At 51.3% G+C, this 18462-nt stretch overlaps 2 protein-coding genes across 8 annotated transcripts in view; one reads left to right on the top strand and one right to left on the bottom strand.

Moving 5' to 3' along the window:
- Positions 1–18462, top strand: part of NDUFB8 (NADH:ubiquinone oxidoreductase subunit B8) — a 943883-nt gene that overhangs the window by 626053 nt on the left and 299368 nt on the right. The window lies entirely within an intron of this gene.
- PAX2 (paired box 2) overlaps positions 10508–18462 on the bottom strand; it is an 81660-nt gene continuing 73705 nt past the window's right edge. For 2 of the 7 annotated variants that reach the window (XM_050805018.1, XM_050805021.1), the window contains 4 exons: positions 15705–15806; positions 15470–15552; positions 13367–13453; positions 12824–12901 (listed from right to left, as the gene is read on the bottom strand). In XM_050805018.1, coding sequence (XP_050660975.1) covers positions 13367–13453; positions 15470–15552; positions 15705–15806 — 272 coding nt within the window. In that variant the 3' untranslated portion in view covers positions 12824–12901. Of the gene's footprint in view, positions 12921–13366; positions 13454–15469; positions 15553–15704; positions 15807–18462 lie in introns of all 7 variants that reach the window. The other 5 variants (XM_050805019.1, XM_050805022.1, XM_050805015.1 and 2 more) reach the window with 3 other exon arrangements.

The raw sequence follows: 18462 nt of genomic DNA, 5'->3' as shown, positions 1-18462 counted from the left end.
CTCCCAAGTAGTTGGGGTTACAGCACCATGACCAGTTAATTTTTGTATTTTTAGTAGAAACGAGGTTTCACCAAGTTAGCCAGGCTGGTCTCGAACTCCTGACCTCAAGTGATCTGCCCACTTCTGCTTCCCAAAGTGCTGGGATTACAGACATGAGCCACTGCACCCAGCCTGGAAATACTATTTTATGGAGTTTTGTTTTGTCCTGTATATTCTCCGTGAAGCATCTAATGTTCAGTTGTCTCTCTTTAGGCAAAATTAACAGCCACTGATCATCATTACCTAGGTCCATTATTTCATTAGAGGTTGCAAAAGGGTGATATTCTGATTCTATCAATTCCTTTTCCATGTATTGCCTATAAGACTTCTATAAAGAGAAATTTCCTTTTACTCACAATTTGGTTACCAAGGTCTATACTAGCTCATGTAAGAAAGGCAGTAGATGTGCTTGTTTTTTTTTTTCTCTGATCAGTTTACCAAATAATGAGTTGGCTCTCTACCATCCTTCAAAGAAGATTAGTAAGGTTTCTCTTTTAAGTATAATGATTATTCATGAATTTAAATTTATCAGATGAGTTTCAATCAATTGCAGCTATTATTCTCGCGGATGCTCAATTGTATCATCTCTGGCAAATGGGAGCCTCTAATTAGTGCACAAGTCCTTTCGATATGACCCTAGTAGTCTTTCATAGCTTCCTTGCTTGCTGGTTTAAGATTTCCAGAATGATCTTGTACATGTCCTGTTTCAGATCTGAAATTTTTCATTTCCCCCAAAGAGCCCTGGTTCCTTTTAATGCAAAATGGTATTTAAAGACCACAGTCTTGAGACTAGAGGTGCTTATTGCTCCTGAGTTTGTTGGTTTCTTGTCCTTTTCAATGCATAAAGCCAGGAAATACATTTTTTAAAGATAAAATACGTCAACAGTTATTACTGACACATCCAACTCAAATGCAAGACTATGGGGATTTTACTAATCACCACTGATCTTCCACCTGTTTTTGTTTGTTTATTTCTCCCTTACCAAAAAACTCTAAGAATATCAATCTCATTACTTATTTGCTTTATTGGTATATATTCCACTAGGGATGTATGTAGAGTCAATTACTGGATTTTAAATTACTTGAAATAGTTTCTCTATGTGAGTATTATACCAACTCAGTAGATAAGTTCATTTGTTTCACTTTGCTTTTGATTTTTTATGGATTACTTATTTATGTACTTGATTTTATTGTGTTATTATATAAGGTATCTATATGGTTTTAATCTGCTTTTAAAAATCTATTGAAAATTTATACTCAGTGATGTCTACCTTCTACCCCATCCTCTTCACTTTGTTTTCTCCTTTCTCCAATAATAATTTTTAAAACGTTTTGTTTATCTTTTCATTTCGAGAAATGTAAGCAAATAAGAACATATATTCATATCCATCCTTTTTTAAACGATTGCCCATTACACATATTTTTATCCATCTTAATATTGACCTTTTAAAAAAAGTATGTCTAGGAATATGTCACATGTATATGGTATTATAGGATTTTTTTGGGTTAACACTATACTGTTGCTTTGTTACAGAATTAAATTGGTCCATCCAAACTGCAATGCAAAACTGGAGACTAGGAGAGTGGGGCAGGAGGGTATATCTCCTGATTCTACATCCAGAGGCCAATTTACTCCCCTGAGCTACTTCCCTGTAATTCTGTCTATTGGCCATCATGCCCTGGCATGTCAAACTCAGGCACAAATCCTCAGTATACAAAGGCATCTCACGATCTCTAGCCCCAAGTCAGCCTCTCTTCTTACCTCTGCTGGTGGCCCATCAGCCACCAGGCTCTTGGAACACCCTTGGAGGCAATCATCTTTGCCCTGTCTCTCCTCCTTGCCTTCATAACCAATTGGCAGCCAAGTCTAGATATGTTACCTCAGTGAGGCTACCAGTAGGCCTTCTTGGTCAGACACTTGGAGATGGAGCCCACCCAGCTTACCTGTCCCACTCTGTCCTTCAGGGGACAGACCTTCCTTCCACAGGTCAACCTGCATCTATCTCTCTCTCTCTTGCTCTCACTCCATCTCCATCCCCCTATCTCATCATTGCACTAGCCTCTAATAGTCTCCCTGTCTCAAACTTTCCCTTCAACCACCTTGTCTGGCAGCTAGAATTAACTTGTAAATAAAACTTTGCATCAGGTCACCTTAGAAGCAGTCAGTGCCCTCCCCCCAGTTAAGGATAGGAAAATGGTCAAACTTGGTCTGACATTCATTGCCCTTCACAAACTGGTCTCCCTGGCCCTCATCTCTCTCATCCAGTCAGTACCCAAGTCTTGTCAGTTCAGCCTCCAGTAAATATGTGAATATCAGTTTTGAAAAGTTCCCTTTCCAACTATTACCCAGTATTTTCAACTATTACTTCTCCCTTGAACAATCCCATGCTTCAGCCAGCTCATGTTTGCACAGAGCCTGCTTCTTTCAGACCTCACTTCCCTACTCTTCTAGGAAGTCCTCCTAACCATTCTCTCTGCCGTTCTACTCTCCAGCTCTCAGCCGCCTGGTCTGAGCCCACATGGCACAGCTGATTTGGGTCAGTTTGATGGGCTCACAAGTATTCTCTGAGGGTTTCTCAGCTCTCCAGCCAACCCAGCTTGTCTTGGGCTTTCAGGAGAGTTCTGACATCAGGGAACTTGGCCTCAGACAAGCAGGAGAGCCAAGACAGGGCTAGGCAATTCTTCATTCGACACATTTATTCTGGTATCCATTAAATGCCAACCTCTGAGAAAAAAGACATTGACTCCACTCTTGTGAAACTTAACATTTTGGTGGAAAGATAGATAATGTACAAGTACTTGCCAGATGACACATTGGTGAATAAAAAAGTTTGAGGAGCTGTAAAAGTATATCAAGCAGTCAGGGAGGGCTTCCTGGTGGAGGTGACATTTAATCTCCCATCTTAAGGATCATTGGGGGTTAGTCAAGTGAACTTGGGAGTTGCAGGGTAGGAGTACTTCATGCTGAGAGAACAGCCTGTGCAAAGGTCAGAAGGGAGGGCCAGTGGGGTTGGAGCAGAGAGAGCCAAGGAGCAGGCTGGAGGCAAGGCCAGGGCAGAGGCTGAAGCTTCGTGGCTTGTAAGACAAGTTCAGAGTTTGAACTTGATCTCTTGCAGACCATGATGTTCCCCAGAAGAGTGTTAAGCTGGGTGTTAGTATCAGGGAGGGAGGCAGTGCAACAGGATGTTATTTGCGTCTAAAAAAAATAACATTATCCTCAAGCAAGAGCCTGAATCAGCAGAGCAGGCAGAGTAGATGATGGCTCAACCTTGAGTGGTGGCAGACAGCTAGAAGCAAGTGGACCAGATGTGATGTATTTATAGGAGGCTGAACTCCCAGGACTTAGATTCTGATTGGATGAGAGAAGATGAGGGAGAGGGAGGAGTCAAGGATAATGATGGGATTCTGGCTTGAGCCATGGAGTGGATGATGGTGCTGTTCTCTCAGATTAGGATCAATGGATGGGACAAAACTATGCCTTGGGTTCTGCACACGTGTTCACCTAGGATGTTTGAGAATAATGACAGGGGAATGTGGGGAGTTTGGGCCTCACTCAGTCAAGGAGTTGAAGAAGTCTTCCTGGTTGGACTAGCTGATGGCAAGGCCACGACTAAATGTGGCTGAGGGGCCAAGATAGGAGGTTGGGCCTAGGACTGGGATCTGGGGGGACCTGGAAGTCAGAGGAGCAGGAGGCCTGGAGACTTGGAAGGGGACCCAGGGTGGCCCAAGGCTTGGGTGACTCCAGCATTGGTTGGTGACAGACGGCTAGGTTGGGCTGGGCTGCCCTCTCCTCCTCCGATAATTAATCCCGCACGGGGGCCGCAGGCGATGACAGGGCTGTCTAGCGTGCACTTAAGCATTAAATGACCAATTTCTGTCAGACTAACTTCTCCAGCCTCCCCATCCCCTCCCCTGCTACCCACCCTCTGCCTGTACCCCCTCCCTGCACTCCCTGCACTCTGAGTTTTTCAGCAACTGATGGCTCCTGGTTCATTTCTGTGGAATTAATTGGTCCCTGAATGAATTCTGTTGACAAGGCAATTTATCATGTGTTTGGGCTGACAGTGCGGGTGTCGGGGGTAGGGGGTGGGGATATGGACTGGGGAGACAGGATGAGGGGGAGGAGGGGGTTTGATTTAGGGTGAATATTGACCCTAGATGGTACCAGTGCAAGGGCTTGGGGTACCATAGAGCACCCCAATTGTGGCTTCATCCTTGGCTACACATCCTGACCCCACAAGTTTGAGAGAAAACCTCAAATTGGAGAGGAGTCCCCAGACTTTGTCTAGTCTCTTTCCAACTCTTCAATCAACCCAAATGGGAATATGGTCACTGGGGAAATTCAGCACCACCCTACATTAACACTCGTAAGGCTGGAATGGGGCCTAGGGTTCTGGGTGAGAATAAGGGAGGGTATGTGTGTGTGTGCGCATGCGTGTGTGATGAGGACACTCATGCACTCAAGGAGTGAAGAACTGATTAGTCTGCGGGGTAAAGGGGCTGGTCCCCAGGGAGTTGGGCGCTCAGCCGGCCTGCCTAACAGGGGCCTAAGGGACTGGCTAATTAGGGTATTGGAATGGTTTGGTCATGCAGAGGTGTGGGGGGAGGCTGGAAATGTTCTTGGCCCCAAAGAGCAACTTCCTTTGTCTCCCTCCCCTAGTGCCCTACCCTGCACCCTCACTGGTCCCCTCAGATCACCATTCATCTGCCTCAATGCTTACAGAGACCCATCCCAGGGACCTCTGGGCAGAGAGTGGGAAGAGAAATAGGAAAAGGCAGTCCTAACTCTCAGATAGGGAAGGTGGCAACACATAAATAAATCCATGCCTCCTCCTTCTGTAGATTAAAAAACTTTCCCACATCCCCTTCCCCATCTGAGTGCACCCACCTCACCTCTACAGAGTTTAGGCGAACTCCTTCTGGTCACAGAGATTGCCTGAGCACCTACAGTCTAGAACTACAGAAGCCTAGAATGTCCAAGTGGGAAGGAACCCTAGTGATCATCTGGTTTTACACACAAGGAAACTGATGCACAGAGAGAGAGTGAGCTTTGTTGAAGGTCACATAGTGACCTTGTGAGCCAGCCTTGTGACTCTCTTGTGGGTCCCTTTTGCCCTCAGCGTGGAGATGCCTCCATACACACATGGTTTTTCTTCTGCCTGTAGGTTGCATGCTGGGTATTCCTTGCGGGGCAGGTGGTGGCTTTCCCACATAAGGCAGCTGAGGCCACACGTGGGCACTTGAGGATGAACAGTCACAGAGATCAGACGATGAGCATGGGCTCAAGGTGCTGCCAGGGTTCAGTCAGCTAGGGAGGCCCCTGGAGAAGGGAGATGTGGATGGAGTTCGGGAGGAGGGCAGTGTAATTTTGGGGGCCTGGCTTCTGTGTCTTGAAGGATGGAGCCTAGGACTTCCCCACAGTGTGAACTCTTCCTGCTGCTGTTGGCCATGTGCTCCTGCTGCCCTCACAACTTCCTTCTGAATCCCCAGGAGAGATTCTTCCAAAATTCTCTACCCGCTCAAGGCAGGATCCAGTCCTGCTCCCCTCACTCTCAGCAGACGGCAGCTGTGGCTCCTACAATCTTTCCAAGCAAATCTAGTGGACCCTGTCCCTTCAAGATCTTCCTCTCCCAAGCAGAATTCTCTGGTTCCTCCCCAGCCCTCCCCACATGCCTGTGCCCCATTCTTTCAGGCCCCTCATGTCCATCATGAGCAGCTTCTCTTCATATCCCTGCCTTTCACCCTCTGCCTCAGCCACGGGCTTGTCCACATAGCCCTTGGCCAAAAAGAACCTTCTCTTGAGCTCACAGACCATACCATCACCAGGCCCCACTCCTGTTCGGCTCCCTTCCAAATATTTGAAAAGAATTGATTACATTCTGCCCCTTTCTTCATCCTTACATTTTAGCCACCCCTCACTTCCATCTGTAGAAAACACTAGCTTGGAGGTCACCAGGTATCCGCTATTCTCCAAATCAAATGGCCTTTCCTTCGCCATAGAACATCAAGAAAAGCCAAATTTGGCTTATGCATTATGGTTATATGTGTCAAGGACCTGGTTGTCTCTTTATCTTTCTTAATTGAAATTTTATTTTTCATTAAAGTCAAAATTAGGTTTTAAAAAATTATAGTCACAGAAATGACTATACTTGCCCTGTCCTGTCCACATTGTTCCCAGCTCAGAGACAACCATTTTATCTTTCTGTTTATGTGTATATAAGCAAATGCAAGAAAGATTCTTATTTTCTCTTTCTCATACAGCAGGTCTTCTGATCTGCACTTGTCTTTCTTTTCTACTTAAAAATAAAACCGTGTCATGCTTCCTTGTCAGTTTCCTTCAGGAGCTAATCTAGTCATTAGCATACATTCCCATTATCTCTTGCCTGGACCATGGTAGTGGTCTCGTACAGTTCTTCCTGTACCCACTGTCTCTCCTTGTATTCCACTTCTTCATTATGGATAGAGCACTCTTCCAAAAATGCGACTTACTAAGCTATTCTCTCTTGCTCAAAAAGTTTCCATAGCTCACGTTGCCTCTAAGGGGAAGAAAAATCCAAAGCTCTTAACAGGGCATGTGTGTCTTCCAGAACTGTTTAAATCAGAATTTTTTTGGTTGCAAATGACAGACCCAGCACATTTGCTTAGTCAAAACAAGGAGAAGGTATTGAATTTTGACCCTGGAAATCCGAAAACAGGGCTTGCTTCGGGCCTAGCTGGCTCCAGAGGTTTGAGTGATAGTACTAGATTTTTTTTTTTTTTCCCTCTACCTCTCAGCTCTGCTGGTCTCTGCTTGACTCTGAGCATGACTTCACCCTCGGGCAGACATTCTCCACATAGTGGAGTCCCAAGCCCTTATCATTGCAGCTCACAGTCCAAAAACCCCTCCTCTCTTCCAGAACTCCATAACACTGCTCGTGAGAGAACTCCCATTGTTTCTAACTTTTTATCTCTGTGCTGTGGCCAGGGACATGGGTTCCTCATTGGCCGGAGGAGCATCACAAGCCCAAATATGTGGTAGGAGCTGATGGGGTACTGTGATTGACAGTCCCACGAGAACTACACAGGATGGTAGGGGGCAGCTTCCCAAGCGAAGGAGGGATGCACTCTTGATGCCCCCCACGGGGACTGTGGGAGGTGCTTTGGGTTGTAAGGAACAGAGAGTCCCCAAGGAATGGTGGGAGTTATTTGAGGAGTTTAGTGCAGTTTGAGTCTCAATCCTCTGCACTGCAGGAGAGGCAGGAACATCTGCCCTCTCAGTCCTCCTCATTAGAGACTCAGCTACTCTCTCTGTGGGTCATCCTCCTCTTCACATGATTGAGGGCTCCTACCATCAGGCTCAGAGAGCACAGTGAGCCAAGGGAGGTGATGGAAGGTGAGTTAAGGTAGTGGTGGGGATGGGGAGGGATTTTGACTTTGACGCTGAGAGAGATGGGGAGCCACCGAAGGTTTCTGGGCAAAGGAGGGACATGGATTGCCGTACATTTTGGGGGACCATTCTGGCTGCTGGAGGGAATCTAAGATGGAAGCAGGAAGGCCAATTAGAACGTTCTGTTTGCAAGCTCAGGTGAAGGACCACGGTGGCTTGATCCTGGATAGTCCAGTACAGGTAGTTGGAAGAGGTCATGCTCTGGATCAATTTTAAAGGTAGAATTGTCTGGTTTTGCTGATGAATCAAATGTGGGATGCAAAAGACAGGAGGAGTCAGGGAAGATATGGGTTTGGGACTTGAGTGACAGTAGAATGGAGCTATACTTTACTGAGATGAGGAGGACTAGGGAAGGCCCTTAGGGCCTCCTTTGGGCTTTTCTTTTCATGGTTAATGGCCTCTTTCTTTCCATACTTCCTAGTTCCCCCACCCCCGACCCCCCCCAGAGAGGAGGATTGATTGGTTCAGCATAGATTTGTGTTCCAGTCCAATTCTGTACCAGTAACAGAGTCGCTGGTACAAATACATTGTCTACATACGCAGGAAGTGACTGTGGGTAGGGCAGCTTCCTTAGAGGAGCTGCGTGTGTGACAGGTACCATTTTGGCATGCCCACGACAGTGTTCTGATTACCTTTGTAGCTTCATCTCCTGCCAACTCCCTCCATCCCCACCCCTCCCCCAGCACTTGATACTCCAGCCACATTGTATCTAGCGTATTTTCATGACTTCCTGTCTTTGCTCCTACTCTTCCCTCAACCCAGGACACTTCTGTTCATCTGTTTCTAACTGTCATACTTGGTGTGCCTCAGCCGGGAACTCTGTAGGGGTGGGATGGGGACAGAGCCAGCAGAGTCAACATGACTTCTGGAGAAAACGAACTGAAGCAGGAGAACAGGCCCTTTTTGTGTCTGGGGTGGGTGAGTGGGGCTGCAACTGGCCAAGGATGATAGATCATGTTTTGGTGCCCTCAGGCCCCAAATCAGCACTCTAGGAGGGACACCGCATGAAGCCTCTGGGCAGAGGTGCTTACTGTAAACAGTGGAATGTTTGCTGTCCAATTCAGTCTGAGAGAGACCAGAAATAGAACAGAAGAGGTTCCAGTGAGACCCACATGAGGCCATGGCTCCCAAATCGATGGATTGGGCAGGGCAAGGCTCCCTGTCTGGGGTGGACCTGGAAGAAAAGCCAGGCACTGGGGGTCTGGTACCTGCTATATATGATGAGGGCAGTGTTCACTGGGCTGCCCTGGCCCAAGCCAGTGCCCTGGCAACTTCCAGAAATGTACTCGCTGGGCACTAGGCAATAGTCAGGAGTTCTGCCATGCTGGGTTTTCATGGGTTATGACCAGGATCTCCAAGGGTGCACATCTTCCAGGGAGTGCAAGATAATCCATTTGGGTATGAGAACATCAGAACTTCTATTTTTACATATTCCAATCTCGTTCTTTTAATATTTTACCTTTTACAAGATTCATGATATGTTAGTCCAATAATATATTTATGAAATTTGTAAATCAGTAAATATACTTATATTGGAGTACACATTCAGAATTCTTTTGGCTGAGAGGGTGTATGACCAAAGAAGTTTGAAGGCCACTCTTCTAGGAGGCTGGTGGTCAAGAGAGCCAATACCAAGCAGGGCGAAGGGTGCAACTGCCATTTGCTGAGATGAAGAATAGCGGGGAGACACAGGTGCAGAGGGAGGGGGAAGGGAATGGACTTGATTGAGGGTTTGCTGATTTGTAGAGGGTCCTGCACATCCCCCAGAAGTGCCATGATGTGGGTGAACCTGGGCAGATTGGCTTGAAAGAAAGGTCTCTGGGATTCTGATGGGAAGGAGGTGTCTAGGAGACACTGTCCCAAACCAAAGGGGAAGGTCACTTCTTAGTCTGCCCCAACGTCCTGCTTGCATCCCTGGCAGCTCAGAGATTCAAGAGCCTTTCAAGTGGGAGGAAGCTGCGATAGAAGCTGAGCTGGGAAGGAGTCCCAGGGGCACAGAAGGAAAGTTTCCAGGTGGAAGCTGGGCCCTTTGTGTTGGCAAGAGTGTGGGAGGGCCAGAGCTGGGAAGCTGTTGAAGGGATGGAAAGGAGACCCTCCCAAGTATCTCTGATGCAGCAGAACAATCCTGGACAGTCACCACATCCCCCAACCCCTGCAACACCTCCCAAACAGAGAACAGAGAGGTGGAGACATACAGATCTTTCACTGGGCACCTGGACACAAGAACAGCAAGGATGGCTAAAATAAAACAATTCTCCTACTACCACACCCCCAGACCCAACCAGGGACATATAGACGAACACATAGATGAACAGAAAGCCGTCCCTATGCAGGAAGCCGCCGACCGCCCCGCGACAGACATAGGCGTCTGCGTGCTCTCTCGGGGACACACCCAGACCACAGCACAAGGCGCACCAATTTCAGCCGCTTCTTGCTGGGGCCCGGGGCTCCGCAAGACACTGGAGGCGCATGAAGACCCATGAACCAGCTCCCGGGGCCTCTGCGGGGCATTCTTCGGGCCCAGAAGTAAACGCAGAGCGAGGAAATTTGCGGCAAGCCTGTGCGGTCTTCGCATCTCATTGCAGACTCCAGGGATAAAATTGCTGCTGCGCCCACGCGCAACTGCACTGGATGGGGAACGGAGGGAGGAGATAGGACAGACGACCACCCCTCCACCCACGTGGAGAGGGCCTCAGACGTAGGGTTCTGAGAGCCAGCACCCTAAATCTGGATGCAGGTGTACTGATAGGACCACAGAGTTGGCCTAGTATAGGCGCCTAACTGGGAGTTATTCTGAAGTTTCGGAGAGTAAGAACTTCCTGTCCCAGGGCCAGGGTGCATGGGGGAGGGTGGCTACTAAAGGGCAGGCTTGCCTCGGCCTCCACCGTGGTTCAGCTGCCGCCAAGGAGGTCTCCGCAAAGGAGTTGGAGGTCGCAGTGGGAGTGTCGTTGGGAAGATCATTGAAGGGACTTTTGGGGATCCACCAATGGAGGGGAGGCCCATCTCAGAGACAGGGAGAGACAAACTTGGAGCCATGGGGAGTGACATACAAAATTTTATTCTTTATTATTATTATTATTATTTATTTCTTATGTGCACAAAAGAAAAAGAATGAAAACGAACCAACGCGCTGAAAGTGGCCGGGGAGACCAGAACCGTCCGGGGAACTTTTAGCAGGTTAGGCCTGGGCCTGGGTCCGGGGCCTCTGCCCGGCCAGCCCCACAGGACTGGGATGAGTCGGACCTTGGACTTCGGCGCCCTCGCCGCCCCGTTCGGGCCACTGGGGCCTGGCTGGGCGCCGGGTTCCCTTAAACGATTCTCTTTTCTCTTTTTCCTTTTCAAATAAAAAAGGCTCGAAGGGGAGAGAGATCTGGGCGAGGACTCCAAGCCTTTTCGGATTTGTTCAAGAATTTTTATTTATTTATTTTCACTTTTATTGACTTTGTTTCTGTTATTTCGAGTCGTCACGATCCACGGGTGAGGAGACATGCAGGGCGCATCGCCACTACCGAAAGAGCAACTACGGGGTGGGGCGGGGCGGGGCGGGGCGGCCCGGCCTTCGGCCGCACGGGGCGCGCGGGGCACGGCCGCGAGGGGGCGAGCCCGGGGGCTGGAGCTGCCACTTCGGATCTAGCCTGCGGAGACAGGGCGGCCGGGCCAGGGCTGGGAAGAGAGGCCGAGGAAGGAACAGAGACAGACAGACGAGAGCGACAGAGACGGAGAGAGACAGAGACAGAGCGAGAGAGAAGCGGAGAGGAGAGAGGGGCAGAGGGAGAGAAGGGCAGGGAGGAAAAAGCGAAAACACGGAATTACAGAGAAAGAGCCAACAAAACAGGCCAGAGGAGTCCACAGGACCATGTTCGTCATTTTGCATAGAGATTTCTTTTCTTTCGTAATTTTTTTGTAACATAAAAAATGCCCCCCTCCCGCAGGACGTGCTGTGCTTTAATGGGCGTGTAGCTGTGTTCCCCCCTCCCCCCCAGCGAGCGGCGACTCTCACAGCACAGACAGCGGGGCGTATCTACAGGCAGGGCCGGCGGGCGACAGGGACTCTATGGGGCTGGGCGGGGCAGGGCGGAGGGGGAGGGGTTATGTACACCGGGGTTCGCCTTCACACAACACACACCATCTTTCCACAAAGCAGCAGCCTGGTGGCCTTTTGTGTTGTTTTGTTCCTTTTTGCAAAGACCATCATATTAAATAAATGTAGACTTTTTGTGGTTCTGTTCAGTTCCTGCCGGAGGAGGAGGCTGGGAGGGGGTGGGAGGAGTGGAGTGGGCAGCCCCTCACTTCCACCCCGCAGCAGCTCAGACGCCAGCTCAGAACCGGTTCTTACCACCGGCAGATTGAGAGTCTGTGTCGGGGGAGGGGGAATCAAGTAACTGCTGAAGGAAGATCCCAGTCCGCAGCCTATGGAAACTGGTCCTGCGGCGGTCCCGGAAGAGCATCCGATGGGGCTGCGAGTCAGGGAGGAGGATGCAGGGCGTCGAAGACGGGCGAAGGACGGGCAGGAGGGGAAACTGGGAGGCCAGCAGGTGGAAGAGACGCTGAGGTAGGGGCAAGGCAGGGCTGAGAGCCGGGTCTCGCAGCAGGAGGTGCCGGGCCCTGGGGAACTAGGCAGTCCAGGCGGAGCAGTGAAGAGCCGAGAGCCCAGCTCGGTCGGTGCGGGTTGCTGGACCCCTCGCTCCTTGGGTCCCAACCTTGGAAAGACCTGACGACCCCAAAGCCCGTTCCTAGAGCGGGACCCCCACTCCCTCATTCCACCTTCTGCGGCAGGGCACACCCTGAAGGCGAGGGCAGTCCGCCTGGCACTGGGGGTAAAGAATTTTCCCCAAGGATTCGGCAGCGAGCTCTTCCTACTTCAGTAGAAAGTCGTTTTGTTCTTAATCTCCTTGGCCCAGCCCCTCCAGCGAAGCCTCCCGGCGCCCGAGCGTCCGAAGCGGGTGCCTGGGGCTGGGCCGCGCTGCGGTCCGCGCTGATTGTGTGTCACAGAAACTTACGGCGCGCGCCGGCTGGTCGCGCCCGAGTCCGGCCGGGTGGCTGGCGGGCTTCGGGGCTGGCTCGGTCGAGGCCTGGGCGAGCTGGGCCGAGTCCGCTTAGCAGCGCCGCGCAGTCCAGGCAGGCGGGGAGGGGCGGCGGGCGGGGTTGGGGGCGGTGAGCCCGGGCCTGAGGGTCCCGCCCGCGGCTCCACCCGTCCTGTCCGGCCTTCGAGGGGGTGATGTGAAGGGTTGCGGGTGTCCTGGGATGGGGTGAGGCTGGGGCGGTGGCCGGGAGGCATCGCGTCGGGTCGGTCCTCCCTCCCTCCGGGGTGGGGTCAGACGGGGACGATGTGGAGGCCGAAGCTGTCGGCCTGAAGCTTGATGTGGTCCCCGCGGTAACTAGTGGCGGTCATAGGCAGCGGCAGCAGCGGCAGGGGCGGAGCCCCGGGGGGCGGCACTATAATAATAAGGGGAACCTGGAAGTTAACACAGGAGAAGAATGGGCTGGGTGAGAGGACAAACAGGAGAACAAAAAAGGAAAGAAAAGCAAAGAAAAGACCTCCCCTGGCTGGGGTCCAGCGGGATCCGGACTGGGAGACGTTGGCTGGGCGGTGGAGCCAGTTGCCCTGGAGAATAGTTGCGTTCACGGGGCATGAGAGGGACCCGATCCGGGGAAGCCCGGCTGCGCACCCTCCAGGGGATCCGAGGGCGAGGGCGGCGCAGAGCCTCGAGCGACCAGGGAGGGGACGGGAGGGCAGGAGGTGCGGGCGTCCTCAAGGGGTCCCCGGGCCTCAGTACTGCACTAGCAAACCTGTCCCCCTGGCCCGGCCGAGCCCCCAGAGATCGGGTCGCCGGGAGTGGGACCGTGCCCAGAAGCCGCGCGGCCGCGCTGAGCCGCCGGCCAGCCAGGTGGCGTACTCACTTAGTAAGGCGGGGTTGCTGAATCTCCAAGCCTCGTTGTAGGCCGTGTACTGGGGGTGGCTGTACGGGTTGCCGGAGAACTCGCTCCCTGCGGGAGGGTCGGGGAGTGGGGATCAGACGCGTGCACGCCGGGGCGGACCCCACGAGTCCGGCCGGTGGCTTCTCCGCCCGCTCCTCCCTCCGGGTCTCAGGCGCAGGTGTCGCGGGCAGGGTAATAGCCTGGCGAGTGGGCCGGGCGGAGGTGGGGCGATCACCGCGTCCGCGTGGGGAGAGCCCGGGGAGGCGGGAAGCACCGACGCGCTCGCACACCCACGGGTGGACCCTGTGGGCCAGTGCCCGCCCCGGGCTTCCCAGCGGAGGTGCTCGCGGCCACCCACGAAGGGTTTGTACTGGGGCGCGTGCACCCTGTCGCGCCGGGGGCCAGGGCTTTATAGAGGCCACTCCAGTTCTAGGAGGCATGGCCCCCAATGGGCGGAAATGGGGGTGGGGGACGGTGGCGAAGAAAGGCCTTCGGGACACTTTCTCCCAGAAAGTCCTAAGAATGGCATCAATGCGCGGTGCCAACGCAAGAGGTGGGGGCTCTGTTGGGAGACACCGCCCTCCCGCTTTTCCCTCTAGAGGTTGGTTGCTTGGGCTACGCGGCAGGGGATGGAGGCGGCAGGAAGCAGGTGAACTGCTCGCTGGTCCGCGAGCGGTGAGCAGAGGGCCCGTGGGTTGGGAGCCGTCGGAAGCTGCCTCCCTCCCTCTGCGGGAGAAAGGCCAGGCCTCCAGGTTTCCCCCTCGCCCTTTCTCCTGTGTGATGACCCCAGACTGTTTACAGTGATCCCTAACCGCGGGTTAAGTAGAGGAGAAGGGGCCCCTCTCTGAGAGGGAGCTGGGGTGGGGGTGGGGGATGCAGCCACTGGAAAGCCTGTTTATTGACGAGGAGGGAAAGCATGCGTGCAGCAGGATAATGAGCTTCTGAGCTCAACTGTGACCAAGAGGAACTGAGCTATCTCCTTCCCCATCGCTAATGAAACAAGTGTAATTTCCTCATCAGCACTAGATTCTGTTTAACGACTCCCCCCTCACCACCACGAGCTCTCTGCGGCTCCCTCTTCCCCACCTCCCTGCAGACTCCCTGCCCCCACTTCCCCACTCTTCCCTCACCCCCACCTCTTTAAAACCTCCTCCAACCCCCACCTGCTCACTGCTGGGAGCTTCTGCCTAAAATCTCCTTGCCCCCCAATAAGGCTTCTACTTCCCTTCCCCTAAATCTGGGCAGGAATCCCTTTACCCACACCTCTAACTCCCTTCAGCCCCTAGTCTATAAGACCCAGCAGCAATCTCCCTCTTTGCCACTGTCCCACCCCAAGCTCTGCTTACCCATGGTTATCCCTAAATGTCCCTGGATGGATGGGGCCAACCACTCTCTTCTATCCTCCCCCTTCCCCATACCAATGAGAGTTGAACTTCAGGGAAAGGCCATATAGAGGGCGGCCAGAGGGAGTGAGTTGCTGGCTGAGTGAGTCTAACCCTTCTTAAGACAAGAGTGTTTTGGTGTTTGTGTGCATAGGAACTTCAGCTCTCTTTGGCTTCAAGCCCCTGCTCCCAATCTGGGGATTGGGGATGGGTATAGTACAACCTCCAGCTGCAGTCACCAGACGTTAAATAGAGCCTCTGCCTCTCTGATCCAAACAACCCAAACCCAACTCCTCTGATCAGGGATGGGTCAGAGCCCCAGGGGAGCAATGGAAGGCTGGGTGCCTCTGAAGAGGTATAGGGGTGTTCTAGCCTGTCTCGCTGCAGTGAGTCTCCCTGGTTCCTGCCGCAGCCTGATCTCCATTCCTCTTAGGGACTAGCTCCCTCCTGCCTCTGGGTTGGCGTTGGTTCTCAACATTGGTCTTCCCTTGTGTCTTGGTGTGGACCAGGGTGGCTTTGTCTGAGTGACTGACATGCCCCTGGAAATGGTTCTTGGCTCCAAGTTTCCATGGAAACCAGGGCAGGCTCTTCCAAGCAGTGTCAGCTGGCTGGGGTGGGCTGGGCACTGAGGGTGGAGCTGAGGCTGAGTGCTCCTCGGGCACAGACTTGGGTGGGTGGGCGCTGTGGAGGGGCCATGACATACAGTGGGTTGCACACAAGGGGGCACTTCTGCAAGCTTCCTCCCGGGCTTGCTCATGAGGGAGGATGAGGGACCAACTGCAGCCTCTAGGGAGAGAGAGGGACAGAATAGCAGTGGTTTGCAGGGAGGGGACGTTGGGTCTCCCCCCACCCCAGCCTCAGACTACAGACCATTCAGCAGCTCACCCACAATTTAGTTCCCCCCACCTAGATTAGGCAGCTGCAGCATTGTCACCTACCAGGCACCATTCCTGCCAGGGTGGAGGTGGGGTAGCTTCCCTGGCCAGTGGGGGGCACGTGAGGGGGGTAACCAGGCAGAGTGGTGCTCGCCATGTCACGACCTGGAAAAACACAAAGGGGAAGGAGTGAGGCCTGGAAGAAAGGGGCCTGTCTCTACTCACACCAGGGTACTGCATGGAGAGGAAACTCTTGGAGAGGAAAGAGCTCTGTGCAGACGTGCGGGGGTACGTGTGCCGTTCTGCACCTGAATGCGCAAGTCTGAGTGTGCCTTTGCATGTGTCTAAGCTAAATATCTATGATCAGCTGTATGTATGCATCTCTGTTTTGTATAGCTCTTTGTGTCTCTGTGCATTTGTGTGTGTGTGTGTGTGTGTGTGTGTGTGTGTGTGTGTATTTGCCTTTGCCTGTGTCTCTGTGCATTCCAAACCCAGATGGAGATGGGAGGGAGATGACCTGGTTTTACTCCTCCTTCTCAGCAAGATATTCAGCTGTGGTCTCTCCAGTAGCCAAAGGGACCTCTATCATCTTGCTTATCTTTCTTGTCCCTAATACCCCATCTTTCCTTCAGGCTTGGAGGACACCCCACCATCACCCCTACAGGGAGTGATGGCTATTCCTTGTCCTCTCCAAGTGGAGCTGCAGGTGCTGGGCCTGGCAGGTGTGGAGAGCAGGGGGCCAGCCAGTGAGCTATTTTGCTGTTAGTGTTTATGGCATTTACATGATAGAAAACCACCCTGAAGTGAATCAGGAGCTTTGAGCCAACAGTGCAAGTGGACCAGATAAAGTTCCAATGAGCAAAATCTGCTCCCCCACCAGCTGCTGGACTTCTGTCCCTGGAGGGCTCTCCAGCTAGAGCCTGGAGGGTGGGAGACAAAGCGAGTCAAGATGAGAGTGCTACCCCTGGTCCACAGACATGTCCTCTGGGACACAGCTGCACATGACTGGGCTCCCTTCCTTGCCTGCACCCTCCATTGCTATGAAGGGGTCACCACCTCCCTTTGCAATTTAGCATTTTCTGATCTTTAATAATAATTTGCTTTCTCCCCTCTGCTATAATCCCTTCATCCTCTCCTGGACCTCCTGGAACCCCCTTAACCCCTCCAGATTCCCCTTATCCTCCTCACTAGCCAATGCCACTCTACCACTCTAATGCCTCTGTCCATCCTTGGGAAGGCAAGGCATGGCTGCAGAAAGTCACAAAACTATGCATATCCGGGCCCATTCACTTTCTTTTCGTCAGCTGGACCATAGTCATTAGTCTCCCAGTGGCTATTCCAAAGCATCTCTCTCTCTTTGCTACACTCCCTTTGAAGAGGGCCTCACCTCCCTGCATTCCAGAGATGTATGAGTTTCCTCACCCCTTCCTTGACACATCTGAGTGATCCATCCTTCCCTAGCTATACAGAGCTACAGCTCAGGTTTTTGCATTTCTAGCACCCTGCTGAACATTTTCCTTAGCTGTCCCTCTGTCACCTCAAACCTAACTGGAATAAAAACAGATTCATCTTCCCTCCGTCGGTTCTTATGATCTTGAAGATCATAAGACCAAAAACTTTGGAGTCCTTCTTGACATAGCCTTCTTCCTCTCATTCTAGATGAAGTTAGTCACCAAGTATTGTCAATTCTCCTTGGCAATGTCTGTTACATCTGCTCTATTTCCATTTCTTCCACTACCTTCATAGCTCAGCTTTTAAGCACCTTCTTTTGGCCACACAGTATTTTTGCTTGCATTCCCTGCCTCCACATTCTTCCCCTCCTGTCTATCCTAAATGTGGCTGCTTGGCTAGTCCTCATGAAACATTGCTTTCATCACACCACTTCTCTTGTAAAAACCGTCGCTGATTCCCCGTAGTCTATAGTTTGAAATGAAACTCTGTGGCTTTTAAAGCTGCTAAGGTACTCTCTCCACCCCACTTAAGATTCTCACCCCTCCTGGTTTAGTTTGACTGTTTTTATTGGCTTGTGTGATGTGAACCTCCTACGCTTTTGCCATGACCTTTTCTTCTTCCTGGTCGTTTTCCTCTCCTTCCCCCCGAAGTCTTAAAATCCCTACCATTCTACCCACCGAGGAAACTTCTCTCTTCTAAACTTCCACAGCATCTGTGCTGCATGGTTTACCATGCCATTATATATCATAATGCATCAGCCCCGATATCATAGCTTGCTTCTTCAAACAGATCATAAGCAACCTGAGGGCAGGACCCTGTCTTCTGCTTTATCCTGCATAGTTGAGAACATGGTAGATGCTCAATAAACACTTGTTGATTAATCCTCCATCAATCTATTGCACTTAACAGCCAATTCCTGATGGGTTATAATTTTTTTGTTGTTTCATATATATTGGTCTCCTTAAAGAAGTAAAGGCTGGGATAAAATGTAAATATTAGAATATGCTTTTTCTTTAAAAAACAATTTAAACAATAGATTATGATTTTTATAAGCTGATGAGAGGTTTACAGTGAGGGACTCATATATTATGACTTTATCATGCAATAGAATGATTTTCCTCTATACCTGTCTAATATAGCCAATATCTTACATTTCCTAAAACTCGAGAACAAGCAGAGTAGAACTGCCAAACACGAGATCAGTTTTGACTCCTAGAGAGACAGAAGAAAGGATTTGTGTTTGCCTTGATGTGGGTTTTCTTTTATTGACTTCTGTTGTCAATGAAAGCTACACTCCTCCTGACTGTCTCTTAGTGGAGTGGACCTGAAGTAGACAATGACAGCAATATCAAAATCAATTCCTAGAGAG

This window comes from Macaca thibetana, chromosome 9 (assembly GCF_024542745.1).
Source record: "Macaca thibetana thibetana isolate TM-01 chromosome 9, ASM2454274v1, whole genome shotgun sequence".
Lineage (NCBI taxonomy): Eukaryota > Metazoa > Chordata > Mammalia > Primates > Cercopithecidae > Macaca > Macaca thibetana.
The sequence above is the reverse complement of the archived record's forward strand: the minus strand, read 5'-3'. Positions and strand labels throughout refer to the sequence as shown.